Below are 18,218 nucleotides of genomic sequence, written 5' to 3'. Positions count from 1 at the left end.
TAATTAACATATAAATTGTAAGATACTTAAAGTGTACATTGTGGGGATTTGCTACAGGATTGCGTTATGGAAGGATTCCCCTCGTCTCGTTAATTAACACATGCATCACCTACAAAATTAGCTTTTGGGTTTTGTTTTTGTGAAAACATTCAAGTTCTGCTCTCAGCAAATTTCAGTTACACGAACACAGTTCTCAACCGTACTCACCATGTTTTACATTAGAGCCCCAGACCGTATTCCCCTTACAGCTGAGAGTTTGTACATTTTTGCCAACCTCCCCCTGTGTCCCTTACTCCCTGCCCCCTGGCAACTACTTTCTTACTGTTTCTGTGAGTTTTGTTTTTAGATTTCACATGTAAGTAATACCATGCAGTATGGTCCTTGTCTGGCCTGTTTCACTCAGCATAACACGCACAAGGTTCACTGTGTTGTCACAAATGGCAGGATGTCCTTCTTTCTCATGGCTGAATAATAATCCTGTGTGTGTGTGTGTGTGTGTACATGTGTCTGTCTCATATCTCTGGTATGCATTCAGCTGTTGAGGGACACTTAGGTTGTTTCTATATCTTGACTATTGTCATTAATGCTTCGGTGAACATGGGATAGCCTGTTTTCATCTCCTTTGGCCATAAATCCAGGCTTGGGATTGCTGGGTCCATGCAGGCCTTTATTTTTAAGTTTTTGAGCAACCTCCACATTGCGTCTCCATGGTGGCTGCACCAGTTTACACTCCCACCAATAGTGCATAGGATTGGGTTCTGTTTTCTCCACATCTTCCCCAGTACTTATCTCTCGCCCTTTTGATGATGGCCGTTCTGATAAGTGTGAGGTGATGTCTCTTGGAGGTTTTGATTTTCATTTCCCTGACAATTAGCACCTTTTTATGTACCTGTTGCCATTGTATATCTTCTTTTCTGTTCAATTCCTCTGCCAATTTGTAAATTGGATTGTTTGTGGGGTTTTTTGTTTTTGTATTTTTTTGCTGTTGTATGAATTCTTTTTTTTTTAATATCTTTTTATGTCTTTTATTTATTTTTGAGAGACAGAGAGAGACAGTGTGAGCAGGGGAGGGTCAGAGAGAGAGGGAGACACAGAATCCGAAGCAAACTCCAGGCTCTGAGCTAGCTGTCAGCACAGAGCCCGACGCGGGGCTCGAACCCACGAACTGTGAGATCATGACCTGAGCCGAAGCCCGGCGGTTAACCGACTGAGCCACCCAGGTGCCCCTGAATTCTTTATATAATTTGGACATTAACCTTTTAAAAATGTTTATATATTTTGAGAGAGAGAGCGAGCCTATAAGCAGCAGGGAGGGGCAGAGAGAGAAGGGAGAGAATCCGAAGCAGAGCCTGATTCGGGGCTGGAACTCACAAAACTGTGAGATCATGACCTGAGACAAAACCAAGAGTCAGTTGCTTAACCAACTGAGACACCCAGGCACCCCTGGATGTTAACCTTTTATCAGATATTTTCTTCTGTTTCGTAGGATGCCTTTTCATTTTGTTGATGGTTTCCTTTGCCTGTGTAGAAGCTTCTATTTTGGTGTAGTCCCACTTTTATATTTGCTTTTGATGCCTTTGCTTTTGGTGTCAAATCCAAAAAAGTCATTGCCAAGACTGATGTCAAGGAGCTTACATCCAGTATTTTCTTCTAGGAATTTATGGTTTCAGGTCTTATATTTAAATCTTCGATCCATTTTGTGTGTGTGTGTGTGTGTGTGTGTGTGTGTGTGTGTGTTTTACTGTTTTTTATTTATTTTTGAGAGACAGAGAGAGACAGCACGAGCAGGGGAGGGTCAGAGAGAGAGGGAGACACAGAATCTGAAGGAGGCTCCAGGCTCTGAGCTGTCAGCACAGAGCCCGATGTGGGGCTTGAACCCATGAACCTTGAAATCATGACCAGAGCCGAAGCTGGGTGCTCAACCATCGAGCCACCCGGGCACCCCTTGAGTTGATTTTTGTGTGTGACACAAGGTAGCGATCTACATGTAGATTTATTTTAAAATATTTTTATAAAGCAAAGAGCTCTGGGCTAGCTCAGGTGATAGAACATGCAACTTGATCTTAGGCTTGTAAATTTGAGCCCCACATTGGGGGTAGAGATTACTTAAAAATAAAATCTTAAAAAATATATATACATGTGTTTCTAAAGCTAAATTAAATGCTTACGTTTTATAAGAAAACTTTGTATCCGAGTTGAGAATCAGTGGTGGACTTAGGGTTAAACTGAAATCCTTAAAACCCTTTTGGTGGACAGAGAGCGGAGCAAAACCAGCCTTTTTCCCGGGGGGTTTCCTGGGGGATGTGATCTGACACGTTGCCCTGTTTAGCCGGCCCCGTGGAACTCACCCTGTGAGGCTCTGGGAGGGACGCGGTAAGCCCAGTCGGGTACTGAGGCAGGATTCGGGTTATTCTGCCTTTGCTGCTCGCTAGCAGGTGCCCTTGGACAGGCCTTGCTTGAACTTGTAAAATGAGGGGCTTGTGCAAATATGTACAGCCTTGGGGTAAGCTTTTGGACAATAAAAAAAATGTTTCTTTAATGCTTATAGGTTTTTATTTTGGAGTTCTGCTTTTAAAGTTCTTTCCTTAGGGATTAATTCCAAATACAGAACGTTGTGTACAAAGATGGACCTTGGAGTATTATTTAATAGTTGAAAATATTTGAAAGTGACATAAGCGTTCAACATAGATGACCAATTAAACACTTGGTAGAATTTTTATGTAACTTGATCCTCAGAAATTGTATAATAACATGGAAAATATTTATAAAAGATTGAGAAATGTCTAATAATTTTTTCTAATAGATATGTATTCCTAGATTGAAAAATAAAACCAGAACCACAAAGGGATTTGCCCTAGACGTGCTCTAAGTTCCTGGCTCTCAGCTTGTGATTCTGTGGGTTAGTGGACGAGGGGGCACTGTCTCGGATGGCCGTGGAGGGCGGACAGGAGGAATTGTGGCCTATTCTTGGGACCATCCTGGAGTCTAGACTTCGGCCGATACTGAAAATTAGAGAGTCACATAGCACCCTGCTTAGTGCTCTCTACTCTTCAAAGGGTTGGGCCCTGATTTAACTTACTTTCTTCCCCGAGCCAGGCGGTACTCTGCTGTGAGGCGGAGGTGCACCCCTGGGTGCCCACGTGGAGGCGGTCTGTGCCCCTTTGCCCCGCCCCCGGGCCAGGGCCCTTCCTGGCTACCGTTGGCGACGCGCACGGTGCGCTTTGCGGCGCAGGACGTTGCCCAGGACCGTTCCCTGGGGAGGGGCGGGTGCCGGCCCAGGCTGCTCTGGGCGTCCCCTCCCTCTGACGTTCATGTGGCCCGAAGCCCCTTTGGAAACCTGCTCTGATTCAAGGCGAAGGCACGCGCCTGCGCTTCCTCTGTGTTTACCTTGTTTGGAGGAGAAAAGTAGTTTTTTTCCTCCTCAGAGCATTGGACTTAGACGGCCGTTGTCCTAGGTTTGTTTCCCTTTATCAGACCGCAAGTTCCACTGTCCCCCGAGAGCCGGGGTGGGGGGGGAGGGGCTGCTAGCAGGTGTGTGACAGTCAAATACGGAGGGGTCACCTCGGTCGACGGCTGCTTTCCCCACCAGCGGCCTGCGTCCTTCCCCACGCTGGCCTCTGGTCTTCGGGCTCCGGCAGAGGTTTGGATTGGATTTTGTAGCGGTTACAAATTGGTGTCTGAGTTTAGTTACTAGGACAACTCTTCTGGAAAATTCATTCCCTCCCCCCCACCCCCCACGACATTTAGGTTCTACCACCTGAAAGAAAAGCCAGAGGTGAAAACTCATTATCGTCATCGGGTATAGGAACTACAAAGAAAATTCTCCAGCCAGGCCTATAGGCAGCCAGTATTTATTTATTTAAGCACATACAATGACTATTGAACTTGAGAAAAACAAGGAAATTGTTGCTTTTCCTTATCATTTGGTTAAAAATTCTGAGAGGTAGTCTCAGTTTGGAAAGATAGAATTAATACAAGAAAGTTTATTCTGAATTATAAAAGGAACAGTTTATAAAAAAGTAACAATTTCTATGAGCATGATAAATCTAAGTCTTGTATATCTTTGAAGCAACTTTATTAATACAAAGAATTATATAAAAATACATAAATACATGTACATATTATTTGGCCTGTTTTTCTATTGGTACACTCGTGTTTTCCTGTAAATTTTCATGGATATGTGTGTCTATAAAATATGACATAGTTAAATGTTTCTTCCAATTTTATTTGCCTCCTAATTTAAGCTTCTGCATGTCAGTGAACATTATAAATGCTTCATTTTTATGTTGTCCTACTTGAGAGCAAATGTAGTTTTTACTTCAGCTGGCAGCTGGCTCTGTCTTTCAGTACTCTTTCATTTGTCTTTTCACAGATTTAACACTAGTGAAATAGACCAGGTGATATCTAGTATTTGGGGAGTTTTTTTAACCAGTATGGTGAAGAATGTGGGGATAACATTAGCAGTATAAAATTGGGGTAGAATAATTTTACACACACACACACACACACACACACACACACACACACACACACAATAAAAGTAAGCTCTATGCCCTTTGTGAGGCTTGAACTCAGGACCCAGGTGCCCCAAGTAGAGTAGTTTTAAAGTAGGGGTGTTGAATCTGGAGACAGTGGAATCTCTGAAATGACATATTAATTTAAGTATATGGCAAGGTAGACCCCATTTTTTTCTCCGAGGAGGGATTTCCTTACATAGTCAAAGGATTCTGTGACTTGTAAGTGGTTTAAAAAAACCATTGTCTTAAATGATTTTTAGTTACCTACATTTCTGTTGGCAGAAAATATATGCAGATGTACTTTATCTTGGGCCTGCCTGAAATCTCTTGAGAGGTGTTCTAGGGGGAAAATGTAATTTTCTTTTCCTTTCCCCGTTATAGCCCCCACCTTCCGAAAAACACGAATTCATTTTTACTGCTTCCTTTGGCACTTCCTTCCCTATTTTAGCCGAGTTAATTGGCTATTCACATAACGCCAAAACAGTCTCAAAATCTGAACCTAGACCTTCCTTGTGGATTCTGAAACTGGAAAAGAACATCAATAAATTAAAATTTTCATAATAGTTGAAATTGTGGCTTCAGTGACAAATGGTTTTTCTTAGGAGTTCTGCAGGAATAACTTAGGGACCGAGGGTCAGGGCTCGAGGTTCCTGGGCAGTTGGGGTCTGAGGAGCCAGGTGGCTCTGCTGTGACAGGAGGAGGAGAGCAGCGTGGAGAGGAAGGTGGGCGTGATGCTTGGGACTTTTCCTCATTTCCTCGCTTCTGAGATCTGACTGGATCGGGACAAAGGCGTGTGTGAAATTGGATCTTAAAGGAGTATTGCTTGTGTTGAACTTCAACTCCTCCAAGGAGAGTGGACATGAGGCTCAAAGTCTCTTAAGGAAGAGCTCGGACCTTCCCTCTCTCCTCATGTCCTCTTCCCTTTTGTACAGGTGGATGGAAGCTTGCCTTGGGGAAGACCTGCCTCCCACCACAGAGCTGGAGGAGGGGCTACGGAATGGGGTCTACCTTGCGAAGCTGGGAAACTTCTTCTCTCCCAAAGTGGTATCCCTGAAGAAGATCTACGATCGAGAGCAGACCAGATACAAGGTGAGCCCTTCTTTGCTTGGTGCTTTAATTTCCAAAACCTTAGGAGAGAAGGTTAGTGGACTTCATCCAGTCTAAGAATTATTGAGAAATATGTGTAGGTGTGTTTATTCCAACACCAGAAAACGTCTGGCAGAGTGGAGGAAAGAGTGCAAAGTCAGAGTAGAAAAAGATGGCTGTCTGTATTTCTGGTACAGTTCTTAAGATGGTGCACCCCTAGAAATCATGGTCCTTGATGAATTTTTTATTTCTTAAAAAGTAGAGGAAGTAACCAGGGGGGATTACTACTTCAATTAAAGGTCCCCCTGGCAGTTTAAGGTAAATTGGGAAGCAATCCAGTTTCAAGAACGCGAGGTACGTGCAAGGGTTTGACTCCTGTGGCCCAGCGCCCTGAAAAAGAAGACTGCTAGGTTAAGTCGGAGTGTTGACGGGGACCAAAATCTGTTGCGGGGGAGCTTTCCCATGAGCGCCTGTTTGGAAAAGGATGAGCATAAAAGGTAGTGGAAGATTGAAAAACCAAGAGCAGATGTAAGCGGGCAACCATAGGAATTGGGCCAGAACTTGGAATGAGCTAAGGATGAAGACAGAACCAAAAGCGATTTTTATGTTTTATGTTTAAATTAAAAGGACAAGGGTGGTGTAGGTAAACCAACATTAACGTCCCAAAGAGAAGCTTTCCTTTTCTAAGCTGTTCTGTTGAGCGGCATGCCACGTGGGACAGAGCAACAGAGAAGAAAGACATTAAAAAAAATTTTTTTTTAATGTTTAGAGCACGAGTGGGGGCGGGGCAGAGAGAGAGAGGTGGGGGGCGGGGACACAGAGTCAGAAGCAGGCTCCAGGCTCTGAGCCGTCAGCACAGAGCTCGATGCAGGGCTTGAACTCCAGACCCGGGAGATCATGACCCAAGGTGAAGTTGACGCTTAACCTACTGAGCCACCCAGGGCCCCCCAGCAGCAAGACAGTTAGAGAAGAGCGGAGACTGCACAGGAGTAAACACAGTAGCCCTGTCCCTCCTCCCCTCTGGAGAGTAAACCTTTCTGAAGAATAGCAGACATGGAGGTTTAGAGGGGATATTTGTGTAGTATCAAAACCTTGATTAATATATTTAATAATATGTCAGTCTGTGAGTACCTTTGCCTGCTGTCACCACACTGAGTGCTTTCTGTACATTCTCCCATTTCGTCTTTACATCAGACACGTACAGTGGGTTTTACAGATGGGGAAACTCAACAGGGTGAAGAGACTTGCCCAGTGTCACCAGTAGACAGCCACGCCAGGAACTGAATCTGAGATAATTGAATTCCAAAGATCATGTTCTCTGGAGCACAACTATACAGGAAGATTCTCCAGATGGTTCTTTTTAATTTTTTTTTAAGATTTTAAGTTTTTAAATAAATGTATACACCCCATGTGGGGCTCAAACTCACAACCCTGTGATCAGGAGTCGCATGCTCTACCGACTGAGTCAGCCTGGCTGACTCCAGATTGTTTTAAGTGAGGGGAGCTGCGATGTGGATCTGGGTTTTGGGGATTGGAATCTTAACATAATGCTGCAGACAGACCTTAAATTTAAGAGGACCCTGCAATGTCTCATACGGGGGCCTTGCGAAGAGCCTGTATTTAGTGTTTGCTTCAATGTTGCCAACAGCGTCTAATTGTCTCTCTTTGTTCTAGGCAACTGGCCTGCACTTTAGACATACTGATAATGTGATTCAGTGGTTGAATGCCATGGATGAGATTGGATTGCCGAAGGTAATTTATGTGGTATTCATATTTCGCGCTTAGATAAGGCTGTCTTGGCATGTAGTTCTCGTTCTGCCTGTAAAATTATTCTCAATTGAATCTTCGGTGATTTTCTTTACTTTTTTTTTTTTTTTAAGTACTAAAGGATCTCTTTCTTCTGTTTGTTTTAGGAAATAGTTTTGTTCTTTTTCTTTTATTCCTCATTCCTAGAGAAATTCCCTATGATGTCATTTACCTTTACTATATCAAATTGTAGACTTAGATTAAAATTCATGTACCATGAAATCTACCTTTAAAAATTTTTTTAAATAATTGTTTTTGAGAGAGAGCACAAGTTGGAGGAGGGGCAGAGAGAGAGGGAGACAGAATCTGAAGCAGGCTCCAGGCTCTGAGCTGTCAGCACAGAGCCCAAGGTGGGGCTTGAACTCACGACCTGTGAGATCCTGACCTGAGCCAAAGTCAAAGTCAGATGCTTAACTGACTGACTGAGTCACCCAGGTGCCCCTAAATCTACCTATCTACCTTTTGAAAGTATACAATTCAGTGTTGTTGTTGTTGCTTTCATTCACAAAGTTGTTAAATTAAAATTTGACTTTAGGAAATATGAGGAAATACTTTAGAAGTGTCATTTTCCAGCTGCAGAATAATCATACTTGTAAGAGAGCATGGTGGGTTATTATTTTATGTTTCAAATCATAGAGGCAATATGATGACATGTACTTCTTATATTTTGTTTTGGTGATGGTTGTAGTTTTTTTGTTGTTAACATTTTTCTCGAGATAGAATTGCTAGACAGAGACCGCACATATTTAATGTGAACAGTGGATGAGTCTGGAGGAAGTGTGCATCGTCGCGTGTTCTCAGGAGGTTTTCGGCATTCCTCTTAGTGAGATTGTCATCTCTAGGCCCTCCTCCTGTCCCCCCGCCCCCCTTTCCTATCTGGAATCCATAAAGCCGTGCTCTATTGTCAACTCTTAGAGGCGTGGACCTCTTTTCTCTTCCTTTTTGTCTTCCCTATCGGATTCTACTTCTAGGAATTTATCCTTCCCAGTAAATCTGACAAGCCCCAAAAGACGGATATGTAAGACTTTCTCAGCATTGCTTAGATAGGAAAGATCGATAGCACCCACATATTCCTCCGCTAGGAGTGTTAATCGTGCTGCAGCCAGTCAAGCACCAGTACAGCCATTAGAAAGGATGATATCAATCTGTATTGACAAAGGGAGTCGTTTGTGATGTGTGAAGTTGGGGGAAAAACCAAAACAAGAGTTCGTGTTCTGGCTAAAGTGAGATTGCTGTTTTAATGAAAAAGTGAATATTTTTGGGAAAAGTCTGCAAGGAGATAGTTTTCATTTCTGTGTGAATGAGATTAAGGAAATCTTTATGATTTCCTGTAAAGTCTAAATTGTTGTAACCAAAGAAAGATGAGGGGAAAAAAGGGAGTTGGTGAGTACCTGAATGTGGCTAGAACCACTCAGAAGCGAACATTGGATATTTAGCATAGTTTTGCATACCTGTGTCTTGAATTGAGTTCAATCCAGAGCCAAGTCTTTGGAGAACTCCAGCTTTTGTCCTCTCTTTTAACAGAGCTGAGTCCTGCAGTTCTGTTCTCACACTGGTAGGTTTGAGAATCAGGCCCCACAAATGTCAGGAAAGGCAGGATGTCAAGTTCATACACCCCTTCTGCCTTTCTGTGCACTTGTATCTTCTTGTGTCTGTTTTTTATGTAGTATGCCCCATTGGCAGTGATGATTTAACCTTTATAAATGGGACTAAAAACTTTGTTAATATGTGCTATTATGAGTAGTATTGTTACTACAAAATGCTTTTTTAATGATTTAATTTTACTACTGTTTTGGTTTACTAATGGTAGTGTATTGTCCTGGACCGAAGTTGCACCAAACACAGAATTCCCTTTCAAAGGCTTTCGGGGACAGCAGCCTTTGAATTGTCTGCCCTGCATGGTTCAGGTCCAGAAGACTTGAGTCATGTGAACTAATGATACCTAGCCTAAAAATTGTTGCCCATAATAAAATGTATGATCATAATTGAAAATACACACACACACACACATATATGTACATATACACATACATGTGTGTGTGTGTGTGTGTGTGTGTGTGTGTGTGTGTATGGTTTTTTGGGGGATGCTCTTCCCTAATCTCTTTATGTGGTACATGTAGGTTAAATACAGAAACTTAAGGTGATAAGCTTTTGGTTCTTACCCCTTTTGTCTTTTTATTATAATTTTTCCTGTTGGCCGCTTCCTCCAGGAACTATTTTGCAATTTTGACTTCGATTTTTAAATTGTTTTAAAACTGTTCAGCTAGGTGAGGATATGGAAAAATGGGCACCCTCCTGCACTGTTGGTGGGAATGTAAACTGGTGCAGCCGCTCTGGAAAACAGTGTGGAGGTTCCTCAAAAAACTATCAGTAGAACTCCCCTATGACCCAGCAATAGCACTGCTGGGGATTTACCCAAGGGATACAGAAGTGCTGATGCATAGGGGCCCATGTACCCCAATGTTCATAGTGGCACTTTCAACAGTAGCCAAAACATGAAAAGGGCCTAAATGTCCATCACCTGATGAATGGATCAAGAAGATGTGGTTTATATATACAATGGAGTATTACATGGCAATGAGAAAGAATGAAATCTGGCCATTTGTAGCAACGTGGATGGACCTCGAGGGTGTCGTGCTAAGCGAAATAAGTCAGGCGGAGAAGGACAGACACCATATGTTTGCACTCATAGGTCTAATAGGAGAAACCTAACAGAGGACCATAGGGAGGGGAAGGGGGAAAGAGAGTTGGGGAGAGAGAGGGACTCAAATTATGAGAGACTATTGAATACTGAAAACGAATTGAGAGGGGGAGAGGGGAAGGGGGCGATGGTCATGGGGGGGCACTTGTGGGGAGAAGCACTGAGTGTTATATAGAAACCAACTTGACAGTGAACTACTATTAATAAAAAAAAAAAACTGTTCAGCTAGTCCTGTCTTCCTCATGTGTTCTGCCTCTCATTTCCTAATAATGGTGGGTGTCCCTCAAGATGCAATCCTTATTTTAGCTACATTCTCTCATTCTCTTGGTTTCAGTTATTTTGAAGACTTTACTATAAGATAAACCCATTGTCTTCAAATGGCTGCTGGACAGGTCTCCTTGGCTAGGTCTCTCTTAGCTAGAACTCCTTCTAGCTGAAAGTGAACCTTGCTTTTCCCCCAAGTGAGCCTCCCACCTCTATACTAAATCATAGCCTGTCTTCATTTCCCCAGTCATCCTGTCTCAGAGTCTTAGGTTACCTTGGCTCCTAAATCCACTTATTCCCCAAGCCTTCCTCATATATTTGAAATGTTCCTTTTATCTGTTCAAACTGCTTATCAGCCTGCCTCCTTAGCTTCAATTTCTCCACTATTCGGTATATCCTGTGTCCTGTCTCCAGTCAGATCTTCCCGAGGTTCTGTTTTTATCCTTGGCTCCAGAGCTAGGACTTCTCTATGGCCTGCATATCAAGTTCAAACTTGTCTGACGTTCAAGGTCCTCTTAATCTGATTACATCCTACCCTACGCAATCGTATTTTTCTATTACTTTCTAAAATGTAGGCTGTACTTTTTTTTGGGAAGGGTGGCTCAACTAGAAAGAGAGCCACAGGTATTATGAAAAAAGCATGAACGCAAACACAATGTGTTACGGACTCGAATGGGTACAAGGTGCTGCAGTACTCTCCCTACTGCCTAGTTAAGGCCTTTAACTACTCATCTAGATTCTTCTGATCGCCCCATAATTCAGTCTTTCATGTCTCCAAACCACTGTTACCCTGCTCCCCCTACGTTATAGAACGAGTTGTAGAGTGCCGCGTCACCACGAAGACAGACAGGTCTTGAGATTGAAGATTACTCCCAATCTAAACCTACTGTGTTCCCACTCAGCCTCGTTCGTTAATTCGTTAAACACAGAGCCCCTTCCATGACCTTGGCTCTGGGGTTGGCATTGAACAACAGAGACCTAGTCCTTGCCTTTCATGTAGCTTGTAGTCCGTTGGAGGGGGTCAAACAGATAATAACACAAGCAACTGATTATTTGTGGTAAGTGCTACCAAGGAGAACCCCTATCTTCCACATCCCATGCATATCCTCTGTTCCAGATACTTCGTCTTGTGTCTTTTCACTTTTCCCAAGCATGTAATACATTTTAAAAAAGATTTTATTTTTAAGTAATCTCTATGCCCAACACAGAGCTTGAACTCATAACCCCGAGATCAGTAGTCATGTGTTCCACCAACTGAGGCAGCAAGGTGCCCCACACGTAACACATTTTAATTTTTTGTAGTTTTTTCCAGTGCCTAACTGTAGTAGTTGGCACACTCGAAAGCACCTAAGGAAATGTTCATTGTTTAGTTATTACTCAGTCTAGGCACATGGTATATAAGAGCTGGGAAGACTGTTGACCCTCAGAGCTTCCTACGTTTGCTGGTGATTTCAGCTGCTCACGCCTGAGTCTGCAGTAAGCAGACCCCTTCACGTACCTGGTGAAACTCCGTGCGCTGGCCAGACGAGGTTTTTCCAACTAGTGCTTTTTTATTGTTTTACAGCATTTTATTCCTTGTATTACTTGGGATGAATCGTCTGTTCCCCCTAACGAAGTTACTTGCTGAATGGCAATGATGTTTTCTGACTGTTTCATTTGTATTATCGATGACTGGTGAGTGATCCAGCACATGCATACCTCACTCTGCTGCTCTTGTTTCTCCTTAGATTTTTTACCCAGAAACAACAGATATCTACGATCGAAAAAACATGCCAAGATGTATCTACTGTATTCACGCACTCAGGTAATGAGATTTTCTTGGTAGAGTGAACAGTGTACGTAGATACAGAGAACAGGTGGCTGACTTGCCAGAGGTGGGGGTTGGGGGGCAGGCGAAATGGAGGGGGTCAAAACTTACCTGCTTTCTGTTATAAAATAAGTAAATCCTGAGGGTGTAATGTACCACATAGAGAATATAGTTAACAACCGTGCACTGTATATTTGAAAGTTGCTGAGAGAGTAGGTCATAAAAGTTCTCAGCACAAGGGGAAAAAGTAACTGTGTGGCGGTGGACATTAGTAAGACATTGTGGCTAACGATTCACAGTGTATACATCTGTTGAATCATTGTGTTGTATATCAGAAATATGTCAGTTCTGTCTCAATTTAAAACAGTTTAGGAACAACATCTGAATTGAAAATACAGCTTTTTGTCCCTGGCGTAACAAAAGAGTTTTTGCATTAGCTTCAGATTTTTCAAATAGCATAGAAGACTGTTGTCTTAACAAAATGGTGAGAAACAGCTGTGTTTTCCTAGGGAGCAGAGAGAAGAGATTTATTTATTCCCATAATAGCAGATAATTGGCGCTGAAAACAGTATAGTGTTTCATTATTGATCCACTGTTCCTGTGAATCGTGCATCTTAATTGGGATGCAGTTCCTTTCTTTTTCACTAAAATTTCTTAAAGAATTTTCTTGAAAATTGCAAAAAGTATATACATTTCAAAACTTTTATTGTTTACTATTTTGCTGCAAGCCAGTAGCTGCATTTTAAAAATGCAGTCTTCGGACGCTTGAGTGGCTCAATCAGTTAAGCGTCTGGCTTCGGCTCAGGTCATGATCTCACCGTTCATGGGTTCGAGCCCCGCATCAGGCTCTGTGCTGACGGCTCCGAGCCTGGAGCCTGCTTCAGATTCTGTGTCTCCCTCTCTCTCTGACCCTCCCCTGCTCATGCTGTCTTTCTCTTTCTCTCTCTCTAAAATAAATAAAAACAGTAAAAAAGTTTTTTTAAAATGCAGTCTTAATACTTTAGTAGTATAACTGAATTTTGTCAACTCTTCAAATAACATCAGCAAACACCAAATGGCTGATTCTTAATGAGTTTCTAGGTCCTCACCAAGCCATTTGTTTGTTCAGTAATTTTTATGTCAAACAAGCATGATAAATAGGAACTGAAACAAAGTACAGTTTTTTCATAATTTCATAGTAAAGTTGGGAGATGACTTAATTTCAGGTCCTTGGCTCTCAGAATCACCAGAGTACTGTCCTGGGAGGGAGAGGTGGTTTGCGTGGAGAGAGGGGTGCTGTCGGGTGGGTGGGAGTCGGGGCCAGTGGTGTGGTGAGTCGGGGTGCTACACACTCACCTGGGAGCCATGGGGCTGAAGTAGAAGGTGGAAGAAGCAAGTGGGCGATGACTGAGCCCCCCAGGTGCCCCGGGCTGCCCACTTGATAAAGCATCCTATATGTGTGCTTAATAAATAGTAATGACATATATAAATATATGTGTATGTGTATATATATATAATATTGACTCATGAGAAGCCTGTGTCTCCAGTTTGATTGAACTTGGGCCAGCCCCTCGGTATTGCTGGAATCAGTCTGAAACCTACAAAAGAAAGAAAATAGCTGAGAAATGGTAGACATGTCACACACTCTTGTGCCTTTGGTTATTGTTTCCGTCGCCTCACCCTTTCCTCCCTGAGTTAACGCATGCTCTTCTCCAGCTCCCACTGTTGTTGATACCTTCTGTTACTGTTTCTCCCTCAGATGGTAAAATTAGCTCCTTCCCACCTTTGTGCTCTTCTAGCCCCTGCACATCCCTCTTACTTCCGTTATGGGGCTTTTACATCGTCCTCCGGTTGTTTGTTCTCGTAGCTGGCTATGGGTGGACTCCCTGGGGGCAAGAACTGTTTCTGTTTATCTTTGTGTCTCTAGTACTTCGATGCCTGGCATATCGCTAGGTAGTCAGTAAGTGCTTGGGTCACAGTCGTACATATAACAAATCTTCCTTCCCCTTCTCTTGCTCAAGGGAGTACTTTATGCCCTATAAATGAGAAAGGGAAATGGTATTTTGTTTTTATCAGATGACTTCACGTGTATCCAGTCAAGTTTTCATTGAATTCCCACCTTCGTTGTGGTGTTTTGTGATTTCCAGTAACTCCAGCCCATTTCTTTGTCCAAACTTCTGTATTTCTTTGTTTCTAAGTTATATTGTTTCTTTTATGTGTTTACCGTCTTTCTATTACTTTTTTAGCATCTCAGAGACAGAGGTCATGCTTTACATTTCTTCCCCCTCCCCCCAAGGTACATAGCATAATATTGGACAAACAAGAAAAACATAAGAATTTTTAGGAATGGGTGGGATCTGTCCATGCATCTGAGCCAAAATCAGATTAACTCTGAGTATTGTGATCGGCTCAGTGTTACGTGAGGTCTGTGTTGATAACCTTGTGAAGGTTGTGCCACAATGGATATGTGAACTTGGCAGGCAAGAGGCCGAGCTGGCGGAACTCTCTGCGAGTTCTGCAGCCATGGCCGTCCGCGGTGTAACCTGGGTCCTCAGCCTTCGGAGTCTCTGAGCTGGAGATGAAGTAAGTCTGCCTCTCTCATGATGGAGGCAGAATCGGGAGAGAAGGAAGTCTGCTCTTGCTTTTCATTTCCCTTCAGTTCGCAGCCCGTGCTTAGAAAGTATATACAGAGCATTGTGTTCTGGTTGGTGATTTATGATTTCTTTCCTCCCGAGAGTGTTTTTCCTGAAGGGTGTGCAGCCCTTGATACACAGGCAGTTTATCCCTGCTCGGAGGCCCTTCTGTACCACACAGGACAGCAGTGTGGGGGCAGATTCCTCGCCTCACTGCGCTGGGTGGGACACTGGCTCCCTTCTGGGTCAGTAGTGACAAGGAAGCCTTATCTCCCTGTTTCCGTCCTTCCTTCCTTCCTTCCTTCCTTCCCTCCCTCCCTCCCTCTCTCCCTCCTTCCTTCTCACCTTCCTTCCTCTTACTTCCTTCCCTCTTACCTACCTTCCTTCCTTCCTTCCTTCTTAAAGTCTTGACCAGCATTATTCCAGAGATAGTCACTGCTAAATTACTTTTCTGGATTACATTCCACCATCAGATAAGACCCTAATTCTTTATTATTTTGCATATATTAGCATATCCTCTGATGTTTTATCTTTCTAAGAACTGATTGTGGGATTAAATTGACCCATAATCCTATATCCTAAAAATGTAAAAGCTGAAAATTATGTTTAAGTTTGGTTCAAACTCATTTGTTGGCAAAATCTGATCAGAATTAATTGAGGTTATTTAGAATATCTGTCTACTTACTGTGATTGTGTGTGTGTGTGTTTCTCTGCAGAACAGTAGTGTGTTTAGGGGTGCTGCCTCAAGGCTTGCTGGCGATGCCTTAGAGTACTGTATGCACTTAAATAAACATTATGTAATACTATATATACTATCAAACATTTTAATATCTGAGAAATCTAAATTCATATCTAACCCAAAGAATTTAGACCAGGTATCCTGGACTGTGCTACATTCTGCTTCCTGTCACCTGCTCTGCTTGTCTTTAAGATCTTGGGGATCAGCATAGCGACTTCTCCCAGGTTACCCTGCAGTCGGCAAAGGGAACAGGAATCCTGGCAGGCTAAGAGAGCCTCCTCTCCATTGCTGTAAGGTACAGCTTACACAGGGAAAAAGAAAAGAAGAGATAAACCTGAGCTCAGTACAAGCTAAACATTGTAGGTCCCTAACAGTTACTTGTAAACGCAGGCGCAGGAGAAGAGCAGAGATGGGAGAGGGCCGTTTACTGGTAGGACTTTAAAGTTTCAGCTTTGAGGCCAGTGACTCCCTCTGCGCAGGAGGACCTGAGGTCATCGTGATTATATTCACAGTTCCACCATCTCCTTAAGTTATTCCTGATCATTAACGTGACAGAAAGATGGAGCCAGTGTCTTAGTTCTTCTCTACTTATTCGTAGCAGCTAATGGCGTCCTGACAGCTTTAATTTACCACTGGAAGACCTTGAACACGAATTCACCCGTGAGGCTGTGAAAATGACACTCTTGCAATTTCTTCAAGTGTGGTGGCCTCTTTCCTCTTCCAGAGTAGAAATAAAAGAGGAAGAAATTCTTCCTAATTTCTTACTAATTGGAGTGCAGGGGGGACATAGTAGGAGAAGTAACACCTGCAGGGGGTACACATTACAGGTAGAGAATGTCACTGGCTAATCTGCTTTGGAAAATTTGTAGACTAGATTTAAAATCTTCTGAGAGGAACTTTGTGTAGTTTTGTGTTGAGCATTTTACTCTAAAAAGAAAAACCACTTAATCATATATGTATGGTTCATACTTGTATTTATTTGAGAAGATAGTTACTCTGAATGCATAAATTCGAATGTGTTTTCAGAATACTTGGCTGGTTTTGTTGTTGTTGTTGTTTTTTAGATTCTATATTTGAGTTTATTATATAATTTAGATTCTGATCAGTTCTGTGAATGTGCATGATCCATATTTGTGTTTAGATAATACTGAGGTGTATAGATTTTCTTGCAAAAACTGTAGATTATTCTTTTGCATTTTTATGATGTGTTTCTTAGGGTGTTTTATATTTATTCCCTTGTTGCTAGGCTGCCAGTGTCTTGGCCATGTCTATCTTTGTCAAGTACCCTTCTAATTTACTGCTTCTGATCTGCTGGGTCCTTAGAATCCAGTTAGGCTAACTCAGGCTTACAGACATTTACTTATCCAGTTATCCATCTGTGAAATAGAAATATTTATTAATAGATTCTGGGTAGACATTGGTGAACAAGACTTAGTGTTCCTGCCTTCATAAATTTGAAGTCTACTAGATTTTTTGTTTAAACAGTAAATATATATAATGTTTACTTTAAAACTCATAAATTACCTGAATGAAACTTTTCCATCAGTAATATAAATTCAGTTTATTTATTTTATTAAAAAAATTTTTAATGTTTGTTTTTGAGAGAGAGAGAGATACAAAGTGTGAGCAGGGGAGGGGCAGAGAGAGAGGGAGACACAGAATTTGAAGCAGGCTCCACAGAACTGTCAGCACAGAGCCCGATGCGGGGCTCAGACTCGCAAACCGTGAGGTAATGGCCTGAGCTGAAGTCAGACCCTTAAGAGACTGAGCCACTGAGGCGCGCCTGAACTCACTTTATTTATTTATTAAAAAAATTTTTTTTAACGTTTTTTATTTATTTTTGAGAGAGACAGCACGAGCAGGGGAGGGTCAGAGAGAGAAGGAGTCATAGAATCTGAAGCAGGCTCCAGGCTCTAACTAGCTGTCAGCACAGAGCCTGATGTGGGGCTCGAACCCATGAACGGTGAGATCATGACCTGAGCCAAAGCCTGGACGCTTAACCGACTGAGCCACCCAGGTGCCCCTGAACTCACTTTAAAGAAGACTTTTAATCTGAAGCATTTTCATGAGACTTTTCTCAAGTATCTTATTACTTAAAGGTTATTGATCACAGGAAGGTATACAGAAGTGAAGATTCTCCACTTAGATTAATTGTATTCACATGTATGTTCACATCTAATTACACACTGGATTTGTACCAGGACTGGGACTTGAACCTGTGTCTTCTCAGTCCCAGTCCGGTGCTTTTTGCACTACATTATGTGACTTTCTAGGACAACGTTATGTAAAACCAGAAAAAGGTTCTGAGGTGAAGCGTGGTAACTGCAGAGGGGAAGATGGCAGCGTGCAAGGAGTCTGTGTTTCGAGTGTTTGTGTTCTTCGTGTCTGCGGCCTGTCCCCTTCGGTCTCAGAGCAGCAGCTCGGTGCAGTGGGAGGCCTCACTCTTTTTTGCATATCGTGTCTTCTAGTTTGTACCTGTTCAAACTAGGCCTGGCTCCTCAGATTCAAGACCTATATGGAAAGGTTGACTTCACAGGTAAGGAGTTGCAAACTTGGCAGGAAATGCTTGATTTATGTGGAAATAGCCTGGAGAGTCAACAGTAGCAATCTTAAAAACAGAGGGCTTTAAAAATACTCTGACAACGGAGATCAAAGAAGGATAAGTAACTTATTTCTCCTGGTGTTC

The 18,218-nt window shown here is 42.5% G+C and overlaps 1 protein-coding gene across 2 annotated transcripts in view; it reads left to right on the top strand.

Annotated features, from left to right (window-relative positions):
* IQGAP1 (IQ motif containing GTPase activating protein 1) overlaps positions 1-18,218 on the top strand; it is a 97,217-nt gene that overhangs the window by 22,034 nt on the left and 56,965 nt on the right. For both annotated transcript variants that reach the window (XM_029952557.1, XM_029952558.1), the window contains exons 2-5: positions 5,450-5,606; positions 7,278-7,355; positions 12,102-12,178; positions 18,001-18,068. In XM_029952557.1, coding sequence (XP_029808417.1) covers positions 5,450-5,606; positions 7,278-7,355; positions 12,102-12,178; positions 18,001-18,068 — 380 coding nt within the window. The remainder of the gene's footprint in view (positions 1-5,449; positions 5,607-7,277; positions 7,356-12,101; positions 12,179-18,000; positions 18,069-18,218) is intronic.

Source organism: Suricata suricatta, chromosome 9, assembly GCF_006229205.1.
Source record: "Suricata suricatta isolate VVHF042 chromosome 9, meerkat_22Aug2017_6uvM2_HiC, whole genome shotgun sequence".
NCBI lineage: Eukaryota > Metazoa > Chordata > Mammalia > Carnivora > Herpestidae > Suricata > Suricata suricatta.
Note: the sequence above shows the minus strand (reverse complement) of the source record. Positions and strands in the feature narration are given on the sequence as shown.